A 25430-nucleotide genomic window follows, 5' to 3' on the forward strand; every position below is an offset into this window, starting at 1 on the left:
CGTTACGCGTATTGACAGTAAAAAGGGAGATAACCCACCGACATTAGGGACCGTCATTAAAGTGCACAATAGTGCAATTTAATGTTTTACAAAAAAAAAATCAGTAGAATTGCTCAGGATGGTGACTCGAGTCTACCATGACTGTGGGTTGTATAATAACATTAAGCATTTATTACATTCAGATGAAAATGGCATGTTTGTCATCAGAAGGCACATTTCAATTGCATGAACCCTTTGTGTAGTTCTTAGACCCTTAGGAGCTCTTAGGTTCCTCTTTTTTGTATGTCCGCACTGCAGGAATTAAGAACTATAATGTTTTCAAGGACTTTTTTTTAGCTCCTACTCCAGAGCAGATACTCTTCCAGAACATTAGGAACCATGAGTGATGTATGTTTATGTTGATTCATCAAAAAAAAAAAAAAAAAAGTTAATAGTGTCCAGCTGTTGGCATAGAAAAAAAAAACTCACAAATTGACCAACACCAAAGTCCAGGCTGCTTAAGCAACTGAGAAAATTCAGAGAAATTTAGGGTGGCCTTTGGAGCCTCCCTGATAATAGCCAATGAGAACCAGCAGCTCGGGAAAATGTCACCAACCAGATGTTGCAGAATTTCAGGCCTCACAAATGTGGTAGCAAATCAAAACAAAACCAGCGCCGAAAGGAGCATTGACAAGACAGGCTAGTTGAATTATGCCAACAACATGGGTGTCCTTTTAATGTACTGCGCAAGACGTAACGTTACCACAATAGGGCCGACTATGAAAAGATGTGCACAACCAAGTCCTGTTTGATCACACAATTTTCTGTAGACATGCCTGTGGGCTCCCCTTAGTAAAGATTTCAAAATGATCTAGTGTGTCCTCAGCCCTAAATTTCCACTAGCTTTGTTGTTGAATGTTGTGTTGTGCATTTACAATGAGGGTGATACATGAATACTGTCCCTTTAAAAATGCAATAAAATTTATACAATGGATTTGACAGAACCAGGTTTCCCATGTTTAAATAGTTTTTGTAAATTAATACACTGTGTTTCTATGTTGTTGACCGTTTTTCCATTTCTTTTTAAAACCTTTTTATCCTCAACTTTATTTTTTCTCTCTAATTTGGTACTTTTGTTTTTGATCTTAGATACTGTTTGGACTTTCAGAAACTCTGATCTAACGCCAATTGGTCAATAAAATGAAAATTCTTTTATGTAATAGCACATATTTCTAGTGAAGTAAAAAAGAATAAAACAAAACATCAGTATGACATAGTCCTTAAGTTTATTACACTTTACAATGCCATCTTTTTATAATACAGAATTGTTCAGCCAAGGTACTATATGTACTTTACTAATATATTTCTTTTTGCATTTCCCCTGCTGCGGTCCATATTAACTAACAGTCTCTATAAGATATAAAGGACTTTATAAGGGCACCATAAAATATATACAGTACAGCATTAGGCTCTTAGCCTAAACATATGTGAGGTCTTCAGATTTACATTCAGTGATCAAATTATTGTATGTAGCAGTGAAAGAAATGTTTTGATTGAATTGTTAGCTTATTAACTTTCTTGGAGAGCATTAGGTGAGAGGATTGATACCCCTGCTAGTATGCTAGATATAAAACTATGACTAACAGACAGTAAAAAAAAAAAATCAGCTAACTATGGCTTGGCTATGTTCAGTGATTTGAAAAGTCTGCCTAGGTGCTGCTTAGAAATGTCTTATTATTTATCCTTATGAATTAGGGCTTACTAATTAAGAAGCCCGAATAACCCAATGCATCAGGACAAAATATAGTTCAACATGTAACTTCCCATAAAACCACAACTTGTAACTATCTGGCTTAAACAAACCAGCTCTTGGTATTATTTACTTAGCTTCAATGGTGCTGCATTTTGAATCTGTGAACAGAGCAAGGCAAACCGTTTCCTCTTGTTTCGGGTCTTTTTTGCTAAGCTACGCCAAATGCCTGCAGTATCTATATTCTCATCTAACTGCCAGCAAGAAAGCAAAATGTTGTATTTGTGTATTTACCAAAATGGTCCTCTAAGAAGCATCTAGGGTCAGAAAATATGTCAAAACCCAATAACAACGGAATAAGCACAGCTGTAGAGCCACATTCTATGTGACAAAATATGAATAAGTATTTCCTTCCATCAAGGAAACTGGAGAAACAGCCCTTTACAAAAATATTTAACAGTAATGCCATCCTTAAGTATGGTAACAACTTAATACAAAACAAAATCTCTGAATTGATGGATAGAATAGCAGGCACTGTGGCTACAATAAGGCTTCTCACTCAGCCTTCATTTGGTCCCTGACATCTGAAGGCAAAGTTTCAAACAGTGTTTCTTCCACTATAAGGCCACTGCGCTTCAAAGCACGACAGTAACCAAGCTCCTGTGGCAGGAGCTCAAAGTGGTTGCCTTTGAGCTCCAAGTATGTCAGTAGAGCTAGGTAGGAAATTTTTGGTGAGAGTATGGACAGCGAGTTCTTGCCAAGCTTTAGTGTTTTGAGCTTTTTGCAAAAGAAGAGCTCATCTGGTAAATTTTCGATTTTGTTACAGGTCACAGAGAAATACTGTAGACTCTGAAGGACTCCAATTTCAGGAGGGATGAATCGGATGTCATTGTTGGACAGGTCCAAGTAGCGCAGCTTGTTGCATAAGAACAGGTGAGAAGGCAATATCTCAATCTTGTTGTGGCTGAAGTAGAGGCGCTCTAGGCTGCCAAGCTTTTTGATATGCTCTGGGATGTACATGATGCCATTATACCAAAGTTTGAGGCAAGTGAGTTTTCGAAGATGCTGGAAGCTGATAATCTCCTCTATTGAGCGAATATTATTCTCCTTCAGGTCAAGCTCTTGCAGATTTGTCAGACTGAAGATTGCATGTGGGATGCGTTCCAGATCACAACGCACAAGCTCCAGCTCAATCAGATTGGTCATCTTTTTCAGGTTGTTGAGCATTACTAGCTTGGTGCCATCATTGTGTAAGTACAACCGCTGCAGGTGGCTGGAAACATCCACTATTGACTGGGGTATCTTGGTCAAATTGCTCTTAAGGGACAGAGTTTTTAAACACTTCATCTCCCGCAGTGACTCAAGAACTATATTCTTAGAGGCATCAGTGCTAAATGATCCCACCAGATAGAGCTCCTCTAAGTTGCGAAGACCGTACATCCAGTTTGGAAGTTCCCTGTTTTCATCGAACTTCACACGAAGCACTTTCAGGTTTTCTTTGAGGAAGGAGGTAGCTGATGTGTGCAGCTTTAAAGAGCATTGGTAAAGAGACAGCTCCTGAAGGTCTTCCAACTGAGAGATAGAGGCAGGGATGGTGACATTGTTGATGATCTCTAGCTTGAGTGACTGCAGCTCTGTCAACTCAAAGACAGTGTCAGGTAATCCAGGAAGCATGAAGAGTTGAAGTTCCAGTCTGTTGTTGGCATTAGTCTGGACTCTTTGACGCAATTTCTCTGCAGTCCACTCGTGGTTAAGGTTGAGCTGTTTTAGTTTGTTCTCACTGACCTCAGACAGAAAAACTGCAAATCTCTTCGAATATAGCGGGTCATACTGATCAATCATATGCAGCATGAAAGCAAAGTCATTCTTAACATCTGGGATGTCATTAATACCCGTTTCCTGTCGCACATACTCAAAGGAGTATTCCTTCAGTGAGCGGTAAAACAGCCAGTATAGAGTATAAAGGCATGTTAATCCATAGACAGCCACTAAGCACAGGTAACAGTAAGAAAGCTTAGAAAACAGATGAGCCATTGTGTGGTTACATTCAAACTCTTTATAGCCTGTCATGTCCTGGATCTGAACTTCACAACGTACTCTGTTCCGCACTTTATTCACTAGAGAACTATTATAGGCAATGATTAGGAGGAATTTAAACACCTTGAACACTGTCTGGCGAACATACATAAGGTAGAGGATGTCTCCTTCTTCAACATGCAAGCGGAACTTTTTTACCTTTTCAAAAAGAGCTTTAGCTTGTTCACCCTCTTTTTTGTCAAGAACACTTGCTGATGGTTTGTCAACTACAAGCTTTTCCGGGATGGACCGGAGAGACTGTGTCTTCTCCAATCTGCCTTCTCCAGGAGACAAAGCAATGTCAGAAGAACTATTTCTATGTTCCTTATCTTCAGGATTTTCTCCTGACACCTCTGACAAAGCTCGTGTGGTCCAGGGAGAGTCAAAGCACTTGCCAAGCATTGAGACAAAATGCTCTATTTTAGAGCTCGAGCCAGGAAATTTGAACCAAAAGTTGCTGCATACCATGAAAACTAAAGTGTGTATGAGAACCAAATAGGGAAAGTATTTGGCATACCAATGTAGAGCCTTCTCATAACACATCTGATTGATGAAACTGTACTGTTGAATATCCAGATTGGTTTTCAGGCCTCTCATTTCTTTGGGTGCAGCTGAAATATTGGTTTGCAGATGTAACAGTGACTTCAGTTCTGCTTGACTTGTGTTCTCCGAGGACGATATTCTCTGAGGAAGGCATATGATCTTGTCTTGCATTACCTAAAATGAAATGTAAAAAAACAAGACCATTTTGTAAAATAGCTTAAAAAAGGACATTCAGACACAACATTAGTCCCAGTTACCATCATCAGCACTGCAACTGACAAACTACAATGTCAGTCAGCTGACCCCTGATTAAGAGATTTTAAAGTGTGACATTATACCAGTGTAAAGAAACACACAAATGTGAAGTAGGCTGCAAAATAAAAGGCAAAGCTGCAACTTAGCAAACCTTTCTGACTTATCGCAAGTGTTCAACAAGCAATTGCTGCTTGATGAAAATTCAGCCACGTTAATCGTTTGTTTCCTTAAGACAGCTCAGAAACCCTAACAGCTTTTGAGGTTACAGTTTTTGGGGTTTATTCGGCAAGGCTATTGAAATATGTCCAGGCATGCATTCCTGGTGCATTACTTTCTAACATTTAATGCAGCGTTGCTACCATTTGCCTTGCAATCATCACAGTGAAAGATAATTACTGCCCTGATAACTTTTGGAATAGTAAAAACCTTACTGATGGTTTTGTAACCCTCTGTGTTGTGTTTAGGTTTATGATAAGCCTTGAAATATATCTGTTACTCAAATTCCTCACATTGTATTTCAATGTGAAGTCTATGAGTGCTTTTAATTTGAAAAAAAAAAAAAAAACAAGACAACCCCAACAACCCAGCTCCTTGCAGTTTTTTCACTCAGGGCTGTTTTTAGAATCAGTGCCAACAGAGAAATCTGTTTTGCTGAGTTTCTGGCCATGTATTAGAGATGGGTGATAAAGAAAAGCAAGTTTCAAGATAAGCATCAAGTATTATTTTTGACTATTCTGGATTGATTCATAAATACCAAAAATCAATTTTTCTAGGAACTTCAGTTAATAAGATTATCTTGACCAAGCTACGAACTCAAAACTCAACTGTGAGGGGTCAGTGTAGCATGTGCATGCTGTGCACTGTGTAGATACTACAGTATTCTTGTAGTACATCTTATGAAAGGCAGTTGCTTGGGATTTTTGGATTTCATTTTGGATTTGATGTCTTTGATGATAAAAATTAAGTTTATTGTCATTACTGCATTTCAAGAGTATAGTGCTTTCGACAACAGTGGTTTTGCACATTGTGCAAGTGGAATAAAAGCCAAATTATTCTGCCAGCTTTACTTTTTAATGGATCCGGAATCCCTACTGGACTCCATTAGTTTTATCTAGATATGCCTAATAACCTCTAGACGGTTTCTCCTACATGCCACAGACATCCAGGCTGCAGAAAGACACTCTGAGCCAACAGCCCAATTGCAATACAAATATTAAACACCCCAATACACACTGCACACTGGGAAGAATCATCAAATTAAAAGCACTCATAAACTTCACATTGACTTAATAACCATAATGGTTCATAAATCTACATTTTATTCTGAAATCTTTTTCATTCAGTTTGCTTCGTCTTTGCAACTGCCGCTCCCTCTACTTTTATCTGAGAACTGTTCCAGGAGTTCTTATTGTAAATAAAGTTACTTGAATTTGAACTTGATGCCTATATACAAGGTTTTACAGTAACCACATTATTACAGTTTATATAAAACTCTGGTTATCTGTGTAATTCAATTCCTTTGAGTAACCTAGAAAATATGCTGAATATTTACCACAAGTTGGTATTAGCACAAATGCCTTTGGTATTTACTCGTAATCTAAATAATGGGAAAAGTTGCTTCACTGTGTGATGCTAATAACAGGAAATGGGCACTTTAATTCTGTGGTGGCAGGCCTGGAGGGAAGACATTTTGTGCAGGCTCTTTAGCTGCCTGATAATTCGGCGTATTACATTATAACATGATCTGAAACTATCGCCGCATTTACTTGCAAACAAAGGGTGGAATACGAAATATAATAACTATAGTGAGGGCAGTGCAGTTGTGCTGTGGACATATCAGATCAAAATGCAGTCATGTCTGCTGAGGTCTCTAAAGAGCTGATATGCAGACCTGAACAACCTATGTAGCTCCCTGAATTTTTTTCTCAAAATCTACATGTAGGAACTATTAAGTCTACAATAAAGTAACTCCACCACACAGCATGTTATTAATACTCAGATTTATAAAGTAAACTTGGCTAAATAATTGTCCACTCAGTTTACCAACTATTAGCTCATGTCCAAACATAGTTATAGTGAGAGTAGGGAACAATGGCTGCTCCCTTTCTGATAAATATCCTGTTAACAGTTTTTAGAAAAATGTTTGGTATAATTTCTAAAAGTTTACAGTATAGAGTGTTACAGCAGCCAAAAACACCCCACTTCCACACAGAGAGAGAAGTCAAACATCAGACCACAGGCGTGTGGAATCTTGTTTTTACTAAAAAGGGCCTGGGTGGGTGAATGTTTCCACTAGTAAATACCCGAAGGCTTGAATGCTTCTTTTGCTCCACACAGTCCAGGTTGTAAAAGCAGCTGTAAAGGAGTGGTTCAGAGCTGGTTCCATAGGAGCCAGAGCAATAATGTTCCATCAGTGAGCCTCCAGGCGTGCCCTAGTGGATTCAGTTACTCTAGATTTTATATTAAAAAAAAAATCCTAGAGCGACTGCTTTTATCTTGTAAACATATTATAGTTCATGTCTCATGTTACATCAGCGTGCATTAGGTACATTTCCTCTGCACTTGCAAAGAGATGATTAATGTGGAACTACATTCCATTAGATAAAGGCAATGATTGTCCAGATGTCAGTTTGAGGCATTGTTACTGACCTGAAGAGTACATCCAAAGACACCAATCATGAGCATGACTACAGACAGGTAGTCGGTGAACACATCCCACCACGGCTTCAGGACTCTGAACGCTGGCTGCTGTTCAGAGAACTGCCGGAATTCCATCACAGGAATCATGGTGCCTGATACAAAAGAAAAGTAAATTAGCCCACATGACCTTGAGTCCATACAATGGGAAAATTTATTTGGCCATAGGGAAATGAAACAATGGCATGTATAAATTCACGCAATAAAGGATATTTCACTTTATAGATTCACATCAGTACCAACACAAGTTTGTACACCAAGTTTTCAGTTTCCATTCATTCCCTCAGGGTGGATGGAAATTTTTCAATTTACCTACACAAAAAAAATCACATTCCTGTCATACTGAAATGGTAAATGTCCTTAATACCTTCGGAGTATCAACATGTTATCATGCTGTTAACATTTAGCTTAAAGTCCCACAGCATCACCAGCATAGCTGTGTCATTCTGCATTTAAACTAATAGTCCTGTTTGAAAAAAACACACCCTTCTCATTAATTTGAATGGAGCCATTCTGTCAGTGCAGGGGGTCCCAGAGTAGAAGGCGTCAAAGCAGAGGTCCCTGGTACAACAATGCAGGGTCGTCCAGAAAAACAGAGGGGTCACATTTGGGTGTTGACTTTTAATGTATCTCACAAATTGGCTTTTTACAAAAAAAAAAAAAACACAATCCCAAAAAATCCCATCAGTCTCAGCTGTACTATATACATGACACATGCTAAACTGAGATGATGAACACAATCAGCACTACCATCATTGTTAGGATGTATATTAGCATCGTCACTGTCTGCATGTTGTCATTGTTATTTGGCTCCATTGTGCCTGATTGCTAACAGAGGTTCGTCACCTCTTGTCACAGAGGTGCTAGCATGGTTGCCTCTTGTTTGAAGGTTGGATTCACACAGGACATTCGCCCTGTGTTGAAACAATGCAAGGGGATGCACTGGGAGTGTTGTGTTGTTTCATGATTTGAGAATGGATTTATATATTGTAAGATTAATAGATACCACCCTAACATTACACAGTGATGTCTCTGGAGAGTTATCGTTGCCGCAGTTGTTTTACCTTTGGATGTGACAATCGTGAGGTACACAGCAGAAAGACGGAGTTGACAATACAAGGTAATCACCAGGAACGTGAGCGTTAAGGTATGTGATCACCTTGCTGGATGATTCCATGTTGCCTTGCAGAAAAAGTTGGACCACATCCAGCTTTTTTTTCTTCACAACACTGTGTGATTTTGGCAGAGTTCCTTGTTGTGCCGGTCGGCACCACATAATGCACTTCCCCATTTCAAAAGATTGAGAAGAGCTGGGTTTTCTCAGCGGAAGTCTGTCTTAACATGGCCTTGATGATGATAAATCCTCACTCAAAAAGCCAGTCTGCCTTTACCACTCTCCAGAGGGGCTACTATGAATCCTGAACTGTTTTACCTTGTTCTCTTTAGTATGAGCTCAGTGAAAAACAGAACCCAGTAAATACAGCATATTTCCCCAAATTGATGACCCCACTTGCTTTAACACTATATAAACATACATTACAAATCGAATTATTTAAAAGTCAGCAGCCCCTAAATAAGTGACTCATTTTGTAGAGGTTGCGAAAAGTGTTTGGACAATGACTTCATAGCCCAAGAAGCCCACTTGTTTATGAAGTGGCCTCACACAAAAAAAAAAAAAAAAACAGATGACGACTAACGAGTCCGAATTAAACCAGATCTCTTGCACACAGAACAGTCTTCAAGTTATTAATCTCTTAAAAACCACTCTGACAGGTGTAAAAAAGACTGGTCAATCGCTTAGGCTGCTTTCTGCTCCCTCTGCCCACCTTCTGTAAAGTGCTTATTACAGCTACCAGTATCCTGTTTCCAATATCAGTCTGCCAATCATTGGGATGCAGTGTCTCTCCAAAGACTTAATCAATGAAAATTATAATATGGACACTGATTTTTTAGTGCAACATCTCAATGTGCCTCTATAACAATGACTGTCGGATGTATTTAATGTGCTGGTGTAGTAAAAAAATACAAAAATGAAAAATATCATCTATGTGTGTAAAAGTCTAAACAGGTATACTGAACAATGGTCATGGGGCCATGGGGTCATAGGGGTGTTTTACCATCAGCAGCTCCACAATGCCAAAGAGACAGTTGCTGTCAACAGCTGAGTACAAACTGTAGTCTATTATTAATGGGTTTAGCTGTAAGGTATTGTTGAATTGGGTGCTAAAAGCCTATGGGCTTCTAGATAGAGCTTATCTTTAATAGTTCAAGAAGTACTTCACACAAAATGTCTTCATCGATTTTTCCATTCCACTGTCATAACAACAGGAAGGATGGAGAGTAGCCACTCAGGTGATGTTTACAACCAGCTGTCTAAATGATCGGTTCCACAGAAGTACAAATAACAACAACAACAACAAAAAAATCTAACTTAGCTCAAACATTTCAATTGAATTTTGTTCAGTGAAAAATGCTTTTTAAATGTAAAATAATCTTATTTTACCTATCTTTGCGCTAAAGAAACATTGCCTATATATAGGTGAGAGTACATGATACAGTAACTAAGTACCTGTAGCCATATACTGCCCATGAGTACAATTTTGACTACATGACATTTCTACTTTATGCTACTTATTTTCCTCTACATTTCAAGTGCTCGTTACTTCTCTTCAGTTCTTTTACAGCTTCACTTCCATTGCAGATTAAGATATTTCCACACCAAACATCATAACAGGAATTAACAAAGATTCCCACTCACACTTAAGTTGTGTCCTAACATATGGGCCTTTTCCATTATAAAGTTGTAGCACTACTTGGCTCTACTCAGTTTTGGTCATTCTCCATCACAATTGAATACCATCTCAAAGTGGGCACGGCGGCACAAAACTGCTGCGACCTCATTTATACTTGACACAAGCACATAAACAATGGAGGACATCGAGGTGATGATACCACCGGTCTGTGGCTTTTTGTCACACTCAAGGCAAAAGAAGAGAACCAGAGAAGGCTGCAGGCAGTGAGACAGAACACTGTTGAAAATAAATGGTGGGTTTGATTTTTATGTTGGACAAGGTCGCCCCAGGACTGGACGTCGCGCTCATGACTCTTTTAGTGACGTCACTCCCTGGCCAATCAGTGGCCCCCAGTCTGTTGATGTCATATTTTAGTATCGGCTTGGCTCGCTTGAAACCTCAGCCAAGGAGGTATTAAAAAAGTACCTGGTACCGGGTACTATCCCCTAATGGAAAACCCAAAAAACAGACTGGAGTGAAGTCGAGTAGAGCCAAGTAGTGCTAGTGGAAAACCCTCAATAGAGCTCTTTAGCGCCTGTAGTGTAGGTGATTGTTATCTTGCGCAGTGATAACTTAATTTAGTTTAAAGTCAGTATATTTTTATTAGGGGCGAGACAAGGAGTGATGAGGAAAACTGCAGCATAGATTGTGCCCGGTTCAGGGTGATTACCAAAAACAAAACAAAAAAACAAAAAAAAAAGTAAGGCTCCTAGTACTTAGCCTTTTTCTGAAATGTATATATGTTCATGACCTTTTAGCCAGTAGTTTTAATACTGATCAATGGTGAAGGGGTTGGGAACTTCTTTCAGAAAAGATAAGTTCAACTTTATAAAGTAGTTCAAACTGGCTGCACCTCAACTAGCTCCAACATTAAAATGCTAGTTATATGACAGTAAAAATAATCTTGCACTAGTATTCTAACATACTTAAGATAGCTTTCCAGTTTAATAATGTACTTATACTGTTACTATCTTTAACATACAGATCTTTTATTTGTACCAGAATATTTTTGTATTGTGGTATTACAACATTTTTTTAGCGTAAACAGATTATCAATACTGCTTACAGTAGTGTTCTGATGAATTGTACAGAACTGCAGGGTAGGGAAAAGAATATTTTAGTGTTGAGGTACCTCAAACAAAATCCTTCATGGTTTTAAAGCAGTACTCCATCCATTTAATATAGAATAGAATTTAAAATCCTTCTTCTCACATACAAATCCCTTCATAATCAAGCTCCTTCATACCTTAAAGACCTCATAGTACCATATTATCCCAATAGACCACTTCGCTCTCAGAGTGCAGGCCTACTTGTGGTTCCCAGAGTTCTCAAAAGCAGAATGGGAGGCAGAGCCTTTAGCTATCAAGCTCCTCTCCTGTGGAACCAGCTCTCAGCCTGGGTTCAGGAGGCAGACACTCTCTGTACTTTTAAGGCTAGACTTAAAACCTTCCTCTTTGACAAAGCATATAGTTAGGGCTGGCTTCAGGCAACCCTGAACCATCCCTTAGTTAGTTATGCTGCTATAGGCCTAGACTGCCCGAGGACCATCGGTGCACTGAGCTCCCCTACCCTAACCCCCCCCTTCCCTTCCCCTCCTCTCTCTTCTCTCCTCCCACCTCATGTATATTCCACCATTGAATGTTACTAACCTTGTGCTCTCTCTCTCCCCTAGTTTGTGCTCTCTCCCTCTCTCTCTGTTCTCTCTGTACCTTCTGCAGGTGTCCCTGGTCCTGGAGCTGTTTATCGCTGATGTGCAGTTACTGGCCCCACCACCTTGCAGTGTCTATTTGTTGTTTATTGTTGCTGTTCTTTTCTCTCTGCTCTATCCACTCACCCCAACCGGTCGAGGCAGATGCCCGCCCAAACTGAGCCCGGTTCTGCTGGAGGTTTTTTTTTCTTCCGTTAAAGGGAGTTTTTTCCTCTCCACTGTCGCCAAGTGCTTGCTCATAAGGGAATTGCTGGGTTTTTAGTTTTAGTTTTTGTAAAGTGCCTTGAGATGATTTGTATTGTGATTTGGCGCTATACAAATAAAATTGAATTGAATTGAATTGAATTGAATTTAATATTGTGCTCCCATAAAAAAGGGAAACCCACAAGACATAGTTCTTTAAAAGGACATCAAAATCCAAAAGGTCAAATAGTCAACTTTTAGTAAATCTCCAAAAACACTAGAGCCCACATTTCCCATAACGCAAACCTGAATTGTCTTTCATTATAGAGCCTTCCTCTTCCTATATGCCAACTTCTTTTAAATCACACACCTCTGATTTTAAATGCAGGCTTCTTATTCTGAGCTGAACGAATTACCCCTAACTACAACATCAACTTAAGTTCATACTCAAAATAGGTGGAGTGTCTCTTTAAGGCCAGGACAGGAACCCCAGGGAACATTTCTCTAATCAAATCTGTTTACATGGCTGGACACCAAAAACGATCCGTAGAAAAACAAGTTGTTTTATTGTAATATGTACAATGCTCCTGTGATGGACTGGTGACCTGTCCAGGGTGTACCCCTGCCTTCCACCCGAAAGAGAGCTGGGATAGGCTCCAGCAGATCCCCGTGAGCCTGGTTAAGGACTAAGCGGGTACAGGAAATGGATGGATGGATGGATGTACAACGCCGTTACTTTTTTCAAATATAGAGTGAATTCAAGAAACAAAATAAATAATAAGAGAAAGGAGAGGGAGCTTGTGTCTCCAGTGGATGCGTCAGTCATTCAGTTGAGCTGACCAGGTCATATCCTTGTCCCGTCCCAACAGGAAATTTGTCTGAATCCCAGCTATCTAAAAACAGACTTGTTTGGAACACACCCAGCCCCTGGCATACAAAACTTCTGTCTGGTTAAGGATGTGGAAAAAAACTACCCGCATTGCAGGAACAAAGAAATCATCTTGGGTGTTTTCAATAAGGCGCACTTTTATAGACTTTACAGTAGAGCTCCTGAAAAAAAGTGCTTATACAGCCTGAAGAGAGGTGATTCATCCAGCGGTCCGCACAAATCATCATCAAGTCAGTGTTAGAGCTTGAGTCCGACCTTAAGATTTATGAGGGTAAATTTCGAGGGCGCACTTTTCCATAACTGAGAATTAAACGCGGCGTCAAAGACTCTTAGACACATACTAACGCATATTATCAATTACATAACCAGGTAAAGCAACGGTATACCCTCAGCTCGAACTACTTGAAACGCTGTGCCGACTGCGGATTACATAATTTCACTCACACATATACACTGTAAAATGCTGTGTATCCTACTGTATAAAGCTATCACAGTGGTGGATTACCTTGTTTTCGGTGAGTCCTGGACTTGCGGATCTAAGTGGTCGCCTTTCATGCGATGAGGTGTTGAGATCATGTGGCGCTCGGGTCTCTTTGTTTTGTGTCCGCCAACCTCTCCGGATCCTGGGCCAGACCATGCAGACATGTACCGCCAGCCACAGGGGCGTGGACTTCGGAAGAAACCCAGGCAGTCACTTTGCTCTTTGTGATGTGTGCTCATGAGACAGCCGGAGGGGGGTGGGTGGGGTGTGGACAAAACAGCAGCAACTCTCCCAAAAACAACAACAGCTGTAGCAGCGGCAGCAGCATTGAAGCTGCATAATTTATGATATCTTGTTTTGCCTTTTTATCCTGATGAACTAAATAATCTTGACAAGTTCAGGTGAAAAGTTTACTCACATCCATTAACATGCACCAGTCCAACAATGTAGGTCAAATTCTTTTATTCAAAATGCTAAAAGTATTGTCATCACCATGTATCAAAAGTAGAAGGGTTTATTCTGCACAGAAACGGTGCCCCTATCCATCCATCCATTATCTACTGCTTATTCCTGCTATCCAGGGTTGCCATATTATTATAAATTTCATAAGTAAAGTGAAGAGTTCATAAGTGAATTCATACTATGTATTTACTAAAGCACAGTTCTGAGCTCTTTATATGTAGCTCTAATCCACTATCATTTGCGGGAAAGTATTGTTTTATACCAGTGCTTTTATTTGATCAGTTTAGTAAGTAGTTAATCTGCACAATAACAATGATTACTATCCAATAACTAAAATAAAATAATGGTTCAATAATACTAATAACAATAATAATCAAATTTATTATATAACATATAATATCCCATTTAGGAATAACATACAATATTCTGACTCTATTTTGTATTTTTTTTACTTACTTTTCTTAAGTCAGATTTGGAATGCAGGACTTTTATTTCAAACAGTCTTTGTGGTATTTTTGAGTATTTCTTCTGTTTGTTACATCAACATCCAGTGGTGGACGTAAGGTGGAAATGTTCAGATTACCTACTTATGTGAACTACATTACAGTATTAACCTGTAAATCGTGCTCCTCATGCAGATCATCTATTCAAATAGACACATTTGTTTTTATTTTTTATTCAAAACTTTCTTTACATTTTGCCCTTTTGGGGAAATATTTTAATTGAATAAAACCTTCTGAGATGAAAATCACTCTTTGGTGCAAACAACTCATACAACACTCATACAATGTCTTTAATATACTCAAACAAATTTTCAATATCAAAACCAGAAAACCAGTGCCTGTGAAATAAATGTAGCCGAGTAAAAAGCAAAACATTTTTATTGGATATGTAGAGAAGCAAAGAATAAAATAGCAGCAAATGCAGGTAGTCAGGAAAATTCAAGTGCTTATGTACAGTACTTGAGTAAATGTAATTAGACTACCTTTCACTGGTGCCATATAGTTGATATGGCTGATATTGCCATCTCCTAAATAGGTTTTATATAATGTTGGGAATTACTTGCTCCTTACACTTTCCACATCGGCTCCCTCTGCAGGAAGGCTTTCAAGGTATTTTGAACACTGTCTGCTTTTACAGCTGTTTGGGACGATCACACTAACAGCTATTACAAAGGCTGGGATTTGAAGATTTCCTCTATATCCCACTAGACAGAAAGATAGTGCGGCCCTATTGTATTATTAATGTAAAATGTTAGATTGCTGTTGGGAAATTGTATTTTGCTTTACGTCTCCTTAATAACATCCCGTACCACTTTAAATGTGATGTAGTACAGATGCACCCTGATGCAATACAGATCCTCATGTTGAGGAGCAGTAACTCAGTGAACCACTCTCCACTGTACCAGCACACAATACATGTACTTTAATCAGAAGTAAATGCTCACACAATGCAATAAAGTTAATTTTCTGAATTCTCAAAATGCTCCAGAGAGGCTTACTTTATGGTTAATTTGTAGGCTGATCTTTGTTATTCTGTTCAGCTGTAATGTGCTGTAGTGAGACATGTTCAATATTTGGCCCATTCCTTTTATACTTTTATACTACTTACTCCCTAAACGTCTGTACTTAGTTGGGCAGGTAGGTAAACAGTTCTTCAGTTTACACTGGTGTAATGATGGTACTGTCCTCTAAGAGTGGCAGCACACCATTCTTTTCAAAAAGGGTATCTTTTGTTTGCATATTTCTCAAACTGGACCGTTTAGTAACTGCACTTAGAAATAGTTGTCCCTTATCAAAAAAACAAAAACAAAAAAAAAAAAAAATAGATAACATTATGGGACTCTACTGATTGCAGGTTACTGTCCTGTAAAGAAATGTTTTGAACTCTTAAAATGTCAGGGTACAGGATGCTGTTGCCTATGTTGCTTATGTAAGCGCCTGTATGAATATTATTGTGATGGTGTACAGGGATAAAACTTTCAGTATGGTCCACTTTGCAAAAATCTGAAATACCCTCCTGACAATATGTCAAAATAATCTGACATTGTTGAATATTACAACAATGTTTATACCCAAACTCATTATAAAAGAACTTCAAGTTCACACCAACAATTTATAAAACGAAACAGAGATTAAGAACATTTTCTTTTGCATACAGTGCATCTTCATAAACTATGCCACAATTGTCTTTCTGATATAACTATTCAAAAGAAGCTGATAAAAAATTTTGTACAAATTGTATTTTAGTCATAGTTGATGAAATAAAGGCTATCTTCAGATTCTGGGGAAAATACCAAACAAAAACACACAAACACAAAAATGCATAAAAAATGCAAGGGGTGTTTGTCATTACAACAACATTGGAAGTTATCTAGTACCAGAATGGATTCTGCCCACGTGATTTGCTTCATCTTGCAGTCTGCTTGACTTGACAGACACGTCCACACTTACTTGGGTTTGATATTGCAGTTGGAATAAGATGAGAAACTGCACCTGGTTAAAACACAAACACACGCACAATAAGCAATTAACATGGAAGATTACTTATCTAAATCATATTTTTTAAAACTGCAAAACATTAGTGAACATCCCTAACCAAATGGTCCACCCAGCCCCGGGCCAATGCTGCCTTCAGAGTCCCATCTAGAAAGCCCATGACCGCTGGGTAGTACCAAGAGGAAACAATGTATTCATTTTGAGGTACTTTCTCAGTAGGTGGTGTTGACTTCGACTTGGTCTAAACAGCGAAACTTCACAAATGTATTATTGTAACGAGTTAAAAGATGACAAAATAAACGGTTACGTCATATATATTAAATCTGACATCAGCTGTGGAGGAAATACCAATAATACAAACTAATTTGGAAACTTAATGCCTACCTACTCCTTTTTACTATGACAAAACAACCAATGAACCACTTGTTTTGCCGGTTTTTCTCCATTGTCTGTACCCTTACAAATAACATCAATTACAAGTTTTAACATGCTAATTTCCGATACCAGTAAAGGCAGCAGGACAAACTCTGACCTCTCTCCCAGCAGGCTGAAGCTCTCGTTGGGCAGTAGCTACACTGTGTGTCGATAAGTAAGTTGTGCTGGCTCACTTATAGTGGCGTCTTTCACTACATGGTACGTGTTTCGAAAAAGACCGGTGGCAGATGTCACCATTGAAACTAAAGGTAAAACGGGACAGTCAGTCCGCTTACAAGTCACAACTAAATTCGCTAGAATTAGCTACAGCTAGCCAGAATTTGCTGTCTGGTGCATCGGATACACTGGTGCCCTCGTCATATATGATGACGCCGTGTGTTTCCCGTAGCTACGGCAACTCTTGAGGGTCTCGAGGAGAAGCCGCAGCTTTCTTCGCGAAAATAATTATTTTTTGTCTTTCATGTCCCTCTCCAACCATAACCATCTGGGTTAAGTGGACGAGACTATCGCAGTTAAAAAAAAAAGAGGAGACGAGCAAAAGGAAAATACCTAGCCTACTGTTTGAGCTACAGGTTTATGATGTAACAGTGAATAACTCTTCTCATTCCAAAAACACGAGAACTAACATGGACATGATGTGTGGCATACGTTGCTAGGTAATGTGGGAGGGCAGCCTATAGGTATAAATGAGCAGATTAGTTTAGTCCTATCTGATGATCCTAGTGTATGCTACACTCCGGGAGAATCAGCGACATGTTTAGGTGTTTGTTCCTGCTCAGGCATCATGGCAAGTGTGTCAGACAACTTCAACCTTTCACATCGATAGAGGCTTCTCATCATGTAAATTAGTGGTCTCCAATTCCACTCCTTAACTGCCACTGGATGACACTGTCTCTTCATTGTAAAGTCACTTACGTCACCTTCCTTCACAGAGACCGTCAATCCACTTCCAAACTAAAAGAGCGTGAATAGTGTTCGAACTCCTGCGTAATTACAACTGTACCGTAGGTAGTCACAGAATTTGCGGCACTTCATTTGCTGTCCATAAATTACATATGAAATGCATATTGGTGTTGGGATTCTCAACCGGACAAATCGGGGGTATGACGTGAGAGCGTGTGAACTGGTTGAATTGCGTGACACTTAGGGTGAATGCGTGAGACTTGATAGCCCTGTGTATTTAATTTTGCCCTGAAGTGTATCATGCGGTCACCAGATAAAGCAGTCGCTAGTAGATCTGAAACACTAGCGTTAGCTAACACCAAACTCTTAACAACATGCATCTTTCCTTGGGCCTTTTCAGTAAAAATAAATAAATAAATAAATGGCGACAGTATATCAGAAAGTGGGAATAGTCCCCAGTAGTGTTTAATCTATGAGTAACTACTGCCATTGCTATTGTCAGGAAAGCGCTACATGTAGCTGGAGCTGGACAGACTGTTGGCACATTGTCGCCATCTGCTGTTGCTGCTTAATTACTATGAATTACTGAAAATAGCTATGTAACGTTTTTCCATAACCAAAGGTAAGTACGTAAAACGTTATCTTTGAGGCTCTATAATTTGCAAAATTAAATGACCTAAATAGTTAATCTGTTATTCTCTTTACTGATTCATTTTCTGTCATGTAACACATTCAATTGGGTATGAAGCCATGGAATTAGTCCCCACAGCTAAGGCAAAAATAGTGCATCTATGCAGTAGTTGTTCTTTTAATAGCAAGTGTTATTGTTTTCAACAATCACTCTCTTACTATCTCATCTTTTTCAGGTGGTCTTATGCTTCTTACATTTCCAGACTCACTATCTAAGAATTAATCATTAACAAGTGTGACAGAGAAGAGTTATAAAGTCAAATCATTTTCATTGTGTTTTTCAGTTTTCTCGTTGTGCAGCATGAACATAGCACGACAAGTCCTGAATCATTCCAGGTTGGCATATCATTCAGTTAATGTAAACAGCAAAAGAAGGTTTTTTACTTCACAGGTAAGTACACCTCAAAAATCTCTGAATTCTGCTTCTCTGCCTAATGTTTGCTTGGTAATTAACTGGCTGACAGGACTTTGCATAAAACAGACAAGCACAGTTTTGTTAATGTATTGCCAGATAATACATTTGATTTACACTGATTAACCACAACAATAAAATTACTGTCAGATAAGGTGAATAACACTTATATTGTTACAATGCCACCTGTCAAGAGGTGGGATATATTAAGCAGTGAGCCATCTTGATGTTTATGTGATGGAAGCAGGGGAAATGAGCAAGTGAGGATCTGGGCAACTCCAACAAGAGCCAAACTATAATGGTTAGAGCACATTCAGAGCATCTTGGGGTGGGGAGAGGCCCCAACCTACAGCTCACAACTTACAGAACTTTCAGGATCTACTGCTACTGTTTTGATGTTGGATGCCAGAAGACAAGTTCTGAAGGTCAGAGATGTTCTGGCAGCATGAGGGTGACCCAGACAATATTAGACAGGTGGTATTGTGGCTGAGCACCCTGTATTTCCCTTATGGCCTCCTGGTAGCTGTTAAGTTGTGAAGTATTATAATGTGACTGAGAAAGTAAAAAGATGTTCAGTTAGAGAATGACATCATTTTTTTTGTTTTTTAAAGCATATAATGATGTCACGGCACACTCATTCAAAAAGAATTGAGGGACTCGACAAAAATGTCTGGTAAGTGGAGGAATAAAACATTGTGCTTTAATGTCATAGCAAGACATTATTTCTGTTCTCAGACCTCTGATCAAGTTTCCATTGACCTCTGATCAAGTTTCCATTTTTGCCATTACAAGTTAGCCAGATTTGTAAGGTTAGACAAGAGCAAAGTGAGTCTGCCAAGTAAGATCTAGAACACAGTAGCATTTTATGATTTATGCTAAGAAATATTTAGTTTTAATTCTGTCGTTTATTCATTCATTTATACAATTTAAAGGAAGCTGGGGAGACTTATTATCATTCTATTGATAACATCAGATCCCGGTCATTATATTGTTACCAAGACATGGTCAAATGTGCTTGCAAGAAAAAAAAGTAGCTGTTAGTTAAAGTTGATATTAAACCCTAGCATCATATGGTTGTATTGTTTTTGTAGTGTTTTTAAGGTTTTCAACGTATCATGGCCCAATCCCTGCATAACATGCAGATTAGAGCCTGTGTGGATTAATTTTGAAAATATTTTGTGGCTGTGTCACTCTTTGTCCTTTGGTCAGAACCACTCTGTGAACCTCGTTCTGGTTTGCTTCTTTGTCAATTTAGGGTGGCTTTTACTTCAGTGGCAGCAGACCCTTCCATTGTTAATCTGGGCCAAGGATTTCCAGACATCTCTCCACCATCTTATATCAAGGAAGCACTAGCAAAGGCTGCATCAGTGGACAAGATGAACCAGTACACCAGGGGCTTTGTAAGACTGGTTCACTGTAGTAACAGTGATTTATGGTAGATTACGAAAAAAAGTGAATTCATTTTGATTCCTGGTTATAAAGATTGAGACTAGGATTAAAGTCATTAATTCTGCATAGTGTGACATTTAATGAACATGTAAGATTATTATTTATTGGTACCTTCATGAGGTAAACACTGACATTTAATTCAATCAAATTTCACATTTCACTATATGTACTGTTTTATTTCTCAATGCTGTCTTGTGTTGATTTTAAAGGGTCATCCATCTCTGGTGAAGGCCCTTTCTCAGGTTTATGGGAAAATTTATGGACGTCAGATTGACCACTTCAAAGAAATCTTGGTCACAGTAGGAGGTTATGGTTCCTTATTCAGTACCATCCAAGCACTGGTGGATGAGGGAGACGAGGTAAGGACATTCCTTTTTTACTGGGTCATAGAAAGATGTTTATATTCAACTACATTTGTTTGTTTCTTCAACCAGGTCATCATCATAGAACCTTTCTTTGATTGCTATGTACCAATGGTACAAATGGCAGGAGCCAAGCCTGTGTTGATTCCGTTACGCCTTGTAAGTTCATTATGATGGTGCTCATGTTTGACATACATGTTATATATACAGTATTGTTCAAAATAATAGCAGTACAATGTGACTAACCAGAATAATCCAGGTTTTTAGTATATTTATTATTGCTACATGGCAAACAAGTTACCAACAAACAAGCAAGACCCAGCATTCATGATATGCACGCTCTTAAGGCTGTGCAATTGGGCAATTAGTTGAAAGGGGTGTGTTCAAAAAAATAGCAGTGTCTGCTGTTGACTGCACCAATCCAAAACTATTTTGTACAAACGTTTTTGTTTCTAGGATTTAGCAATCCTGTGAATCACTAAACTAATATTTAGTTGTATGACCACAGTTTTTTATAACTACTTCACATCTGTGTGGCATGGAGTCAACCAACTTGTGGCACCTTTCAGCTGTTATTCTTTAACAACATTCCACAATTCATTTACATTTCTTGGTTTTGCTTCAGAAACAACATTTTTGATATCACCCCACAAGTTCTCGATTGGATTAAGGTCCGGGGATTGGGCTGGCCACACCATAACATTAATTTTGTTGGTTTGGAACCAAGACTTTGCTCGTTTACTAGTGTGTTTGGGGTCATTGTCTTGTTGAAACAACCATTTCAAGGGCATGTCCTCTTCAGCATAAGACAACATGACCTCTTCAAGTATTTTGACATATGCAAACTGATCCATGATCCCTGGTATGTGATAAATAGGCCCAACACCATAGTAGGAGAAACATACCCATATCATGATGCTTGCACCACCATGCTTCACTGTCTTCACTGTGTACTGTGGCTTGAATTCAGAGTTTGGGGGTCGTCTCACAAACTCTATGGCCCTTGGACCCAAAAAGAACAATTTTACTCTCATCAGTCCACAAAATGTTCCTCCATTTCTCTTTAGGCCAGTTGATGTGTTCTTTGGCAAATTGTAACCTCTTCTGCACATACCTTTTTTTAAACAGAGGGACTTTGCAGGGGATTCTTGAAAATAGATTAGCTTCACACGGACGTCTTCTAACTGTCACAGTACTTACAGGTAACTCCAGACTGTCTTTGATCACCCTGGAGGTGATCATTGGCTGAGCCTTTGTCATTCTGGATATTCTTCGATCCATTTTGATGGTTGTCTTCCATTTTCTTCCACGTCTCTCTGGTTTTGCCCTCCATTTCAAGACATTGGAGATCATTTTAGCTGAACAGCCTATAATTTTTTGCACCTCTTTATAGGTTTTCCCCTCTCCAATCAATTTTTTAATCAAAGTACGCTGTTCTTCTGAACAATGTCTTGAATGACCCATTTTCCTCAGGCTTTCAAATGCATGTTCAAGAAGTGCTGGCTTCATCCTTAAATAGGGGCCACCTGATTCACACCTGTTTTTTCTCAAAATTGATGACCTCACTGATTGAATGCCACACTGCTATTTTTTTTAACACACCCCTTTCAATTAATTGCCCAATTGCACAGCCTTAAGAGCGTGCATATCATGAATGCTGGGTCTTGTTTGTTTTCTGAGAATCTACTGCACCTACTGGTAACTTGTTTGCCATGTAGCAATAAAAAATATACTAAAAACCCGGATTATTCTGGTTAGTCACATTGTACTGCTATTATTTTGAACAATACTAGTACAGCATTTAGTTTGCTTACTGCTGAAAAGGATCAGTGTATTTTAGGGCTTACGACACAAAATATGTTCTGCAATATTTTAGAAGTCAGGAAAGAAGACAATCACAAGTGCTGACTGGTTTCTTGATCCAGATGAGCTTTCCAGTAAGTTCACCTCTAAGACAAAGGCCATCATCATGAACACACCCAACAATCCTATTGGGAAGGTAAGTAGAGATCGCAGTCATCACTCAGTTTGTTTGAGAAATGATAAAAAATGTAAAAAATTAGTGCTTTCAATAGTTCCTGCCCTTTTTCTGCAGGTTTTCACCAGAGATGAGCTGCAGATGATTGCTGACCTCTGTATTAAACATGACACTCTATGCTTCAGTGATGAGGTTTATGAATGGCTTGTCTATAAGAGACAACAGCACATAAAAATCGGTATGGTTTTAACTCAACATATTTTGTATTTAATAGACTCTCCTCCATCTACAGGAATAGAAAACTCATGCCATGACACTTGATTTTTAATTCCAGTCTCACTAGAAGGTGGCACAGCAAAATGCATTTGTGTTGTCAAGATAACTGGGCACATACTAGCTAGTTGTTAACATGCTAACCTCAGCCAGATACATTCCACCAAAGTAGCTGGCTTTTTAAGCTACCTCAGTCACTAACTGGACAAAAAATAAATCTACAGTTTACCTAAGATATGCATTTGTAACATACTAAAAATATACTTTAACCTTACCTACGTGAACATTATATTACAATAAATTGATTTCAATCTAGTTATTAAAATTAGTATGGTTGTGGCCTGACACTGCCTCACCCTACCCTGATTTTGTACACACAAGCAGTTAATACAAAAAATTCAGTTTTTGATGTGACATTGTCTTCTTGTCTTCTTCATAAAATATTGATACTGGTCTTACACCTAAAGGATAAATAGCACTCTAGCCTTATTTAGACATACATTTCAATTTTCAGAGTTTTAAAATAGCTTTTCTTTGTAGCCACTCTGCCTGGAATGTGGGAAAGGACCATCACTATCGGCAGCGCTGGAAAAACATTTAGCGTTACTGGATGGAAGGTGAGGAATCAGTGGATTTATAACACAATTTCTAATATTCAACAATTAATTCATGTGCATTATGTAATAGAAGTTTTTTCTTTAGCTTGGCTGGTCAATAGGACCTGAGCACTTGATAAAGCATCTTCAGACGGTCATGCAGAATACTCTGTACACCTGCCCGACACCTTTACAGGCAAGTCTGCAAAAGCTTTTCATACTCAGGGCTACATGAATTACATTAAAAACATCTGGTTTTACTGCTGTTCTGAAGCATGTCTGTTTCTCTTCAGGAGGCTGTGGCACAAGGTTTGCTCCAGAATGTTGAGCTGATGGGTAAGCCTGAATGCTACTTCTCCTCATTGGCAGAAGAGCTTGAGGGCAAGAGAGACCGCATGGCTGCCATCATGCAGGAGGCTGGTATGATTCCTGTCATCCCAGAGGGAGGGTACTTCATGCTAGTGGACGTCACATCTCTCAGTGAGTTACTGCACATCACTCGTAAATTTACACTGGTGTTATTTGCAATTGCAATTACTGTGGACATGTATACTATTAGTTTTTTTTTTTTTTTTTCATTCTAACACTAAACACTAGTAATATCAGTAATGATACAGAAACAAGAAAGGGAGGACGCACATTAACATCAATCAAACACATTTGTTCTTGGATATACCCTTAATATTTACAAATAATTTACTTCTGAAAATATAAGATGGCGATTATCATTATGATAAATTTAGAAACTTGGAATGCTAAAATCCTTTTTATTTTACCAATTTGAAATTAGGGTTAGGCACCAAAAATACTGGTGAATACTACTGAATATTTTTTTGCCTCTGTTCATTTTAGATCAGGACCTGTCACATATGACTGATGATGAAGCCTATGATTACAAGTTTGTGAAGTGGATGATTAAAGAAAAGGTAAATGAATTACTCTACTGCGTTTACTTATAACATTCTTGCACTCACATTGCAGCAACCTTTCTACTGGTCTTCTTACTCTGTTAATCTATACCACAGAAACTGGCAGCTATCCCAGTCACAGCATTTGTTGGAGATGAGTCCAAAAAGCAGTTTGAGAAATATATTCGCCTTTGCTTCATTAAGGTAAATAGAGAACTGTCTGTTACAAAGCAAAAACAGCACATCTAAAATCATCTACTGACTATAGAAAATTGCCTTTCTATTAACAGCAAGATAGTACTCTGGATGCAGCAGAGAACATCTTGAAAAACTGGAGAAAGATTTAATGGGGCTGGAAACTTCAACACAGTTTCAGGGTGGAGGAAAACTGGTCAAACTGAAGGAGTGGGACTTGACTGGAGCACTGCGCACAACATGGAAATTAGTCAACTGGTATTAGTAAAATGGTTATGGTGTCGCCATATTTGGACCTGCCTTCTTCTTCTTCTTTCAGCTGCTCCAATACTTCGATCAATGTCGTGTTTTAAATAAGATCCCAAGTCAAAAGGATTAAAATGACCTGAAAACAATAAATGCTATTGACTGTACTGAGTTTGTTGTTTCATGCTATTGTTTTTCTTACACCTATCCCCCTTTACTCATTGCTTGCATGCTACTATGTCAATGCCCCAATACTCAGACATTCAAAAGTATGATGTTGCAAGAAAATAGGGCAAAATAATATTTTGATATTGTAAACCATGATAAAATGGCCTTAAGAAAAACTAAAATAATGAAATGAAAATTACACATGCCATTATCTTTGTTTTTTTTAACTTCATCAGTAAAAAAGCAGCACTTACAAACTTACTTAAAGGTTTGACAAATTCAATAGAGTTTTTTAATCCAATTAAAATTCAGAGATATTTAGAAAATTTGGATTTATGGATATGGTATTTGCCTAATAAGTGTATCAATACTACAATAATTGTATAATTAGTTTGATTTGCAAACTAAACCTCCAGTTTTCACCAGAATGCTTTGATTTGTGTTGTGCCCTCTCAACAAAAATCCCATGTGTTACTGATATCTGCTAATCTTTAAATATGAT

General features: G+C 38.5%; 2 protein-coding genes across 5 annotated transcripts; one reads left to right on the forward strand and one right to left on the reverse strand.

Annotated features, from left to right (window-relative positions):
- Window positions 1-1246: 1246 nt before the first annotated feature.
- Window positions 1247-13562, reverse strand: lrrc8c (leucine rich repeat containing 8 VRAC subunit C). The gene is made up of 3 exons (XM_026305442.2): window positions 13378-13562; window positions 7253-7395; window positions 1247-4522 (listed from the first exon to the last, which is right to left on the reverse strand). Exons 2-3 carry the CDS (start codon window positions 7388-7390, stop codon window positions 2285-2287), a joined length of 2376 nt encoding a protein of 791 aa, XP_026161227.1. The 5' UTR covers window positions 7391-7395; window positions 13378-13562; the 3' UTR covers window positions 1247-2284.
- A 3255-nt stretch (window positions 13563-16817) lies between these two features.
- On the forward strand, window positions 16818-24932 carry LOC113129390 (kynurenine--oxoglutarate transaminase 3). Of its 4 annotated transcripts, none has more exons than XM_026305350.1 (14): window positions 16818-16902; window positions 18626-18732; window positions 19365-19426; window positions 20009-20153; window positions 20412-20561; window positions 20637-20723; window positions 22441-22563; window positions 22660-22780; window positions 23356-23432; window positions 23518-23607; window positions 23705-23891; window positions 24264-24337; window positions 24437-24523; window positions 24610-24932. In XM_026305350.1, exons 2-14 carry the CDS (start codon window positions 18643-18645, stop codon window positions 24664-24666), a joined length of 1350 nt encoding a protein of 449 aa, XP_026161135.1. In that variant the 5' UTR covers window positions 16818-16902; window positions 18626-18642; the 3' UTR covers window positions 24667-24932. The 4 variants fall into 4 exon arrangements, with proteins under 4 accessions (XP_026161135.1, XP_026161136.1, XP_026161137.1 ...); XM_026305351.2 differs by having other exon boundaries at window positions 16859-16996; XM_026305352.2 differs by having other exon boundaries at window positions 16865-16946.
- The last annotated feature ends 498 nt before the right edge of the window (window positions 24933-25430 follow it).

The sequence above is a fragment of the Mastacembelus armatus genome, chromosome 4, assembly GCF_900324485.2.
Source record: "Mastacembelus armatus chromosome 4, fMasArm1.2, whole genome shotgun sequence".
Taxonomy (NCBI): domain Eukaryota; kingdom Metazoa; phylum Chordata; class Actinopteri; order Synbranchiformes; family Mastacembelidae; genus Mastacembelus; species Mastacembelus armatus.

What these genes read in the sequence shown, in the direction of transcription:
- lrrc8c (XM_026305442.2), bottom strand. Translation starts at nt 7,390, where the DNA reads ATGATTCCTGTGATGGAATTCCGGCAGTTCTCTGAACAGCAGCCAGCG. An exon ending in TCTTTGGATGTACTCTTCAG is followed by an intron (nt 4,523 to 7,252) that starts GTCAGTAACAAT and finishes ATTTCATTTTAG; the next exon opens with GTAATGCAAGACAAGATCAT.
- LOC113129390 (XM_026305350.1), top strand. Translation starts at nt 18,643, where the DNA reads ATGAACATAGCACGACAAGTCCTGAATCATTCCAGGTTGGCATATCAT. An exon ending in TGGTGGATGAGGGAGACGAG is followed by an intron (nt 20,562 to 20,636) that starts GTAAGGACATTC and finishes TTCTTCAACCAG; the next exon opens with GTCATCATCATAGAACCTTT. An exon ending in TTAGCGTTACTGGATGGAAG is followed by an intron (nt 23,433 to 23,517) that starts GTGAGGAATCAG and finishes TTTTTTCTTTAG; the next exon opens with CTTGGCTGGTCAATAGGACC.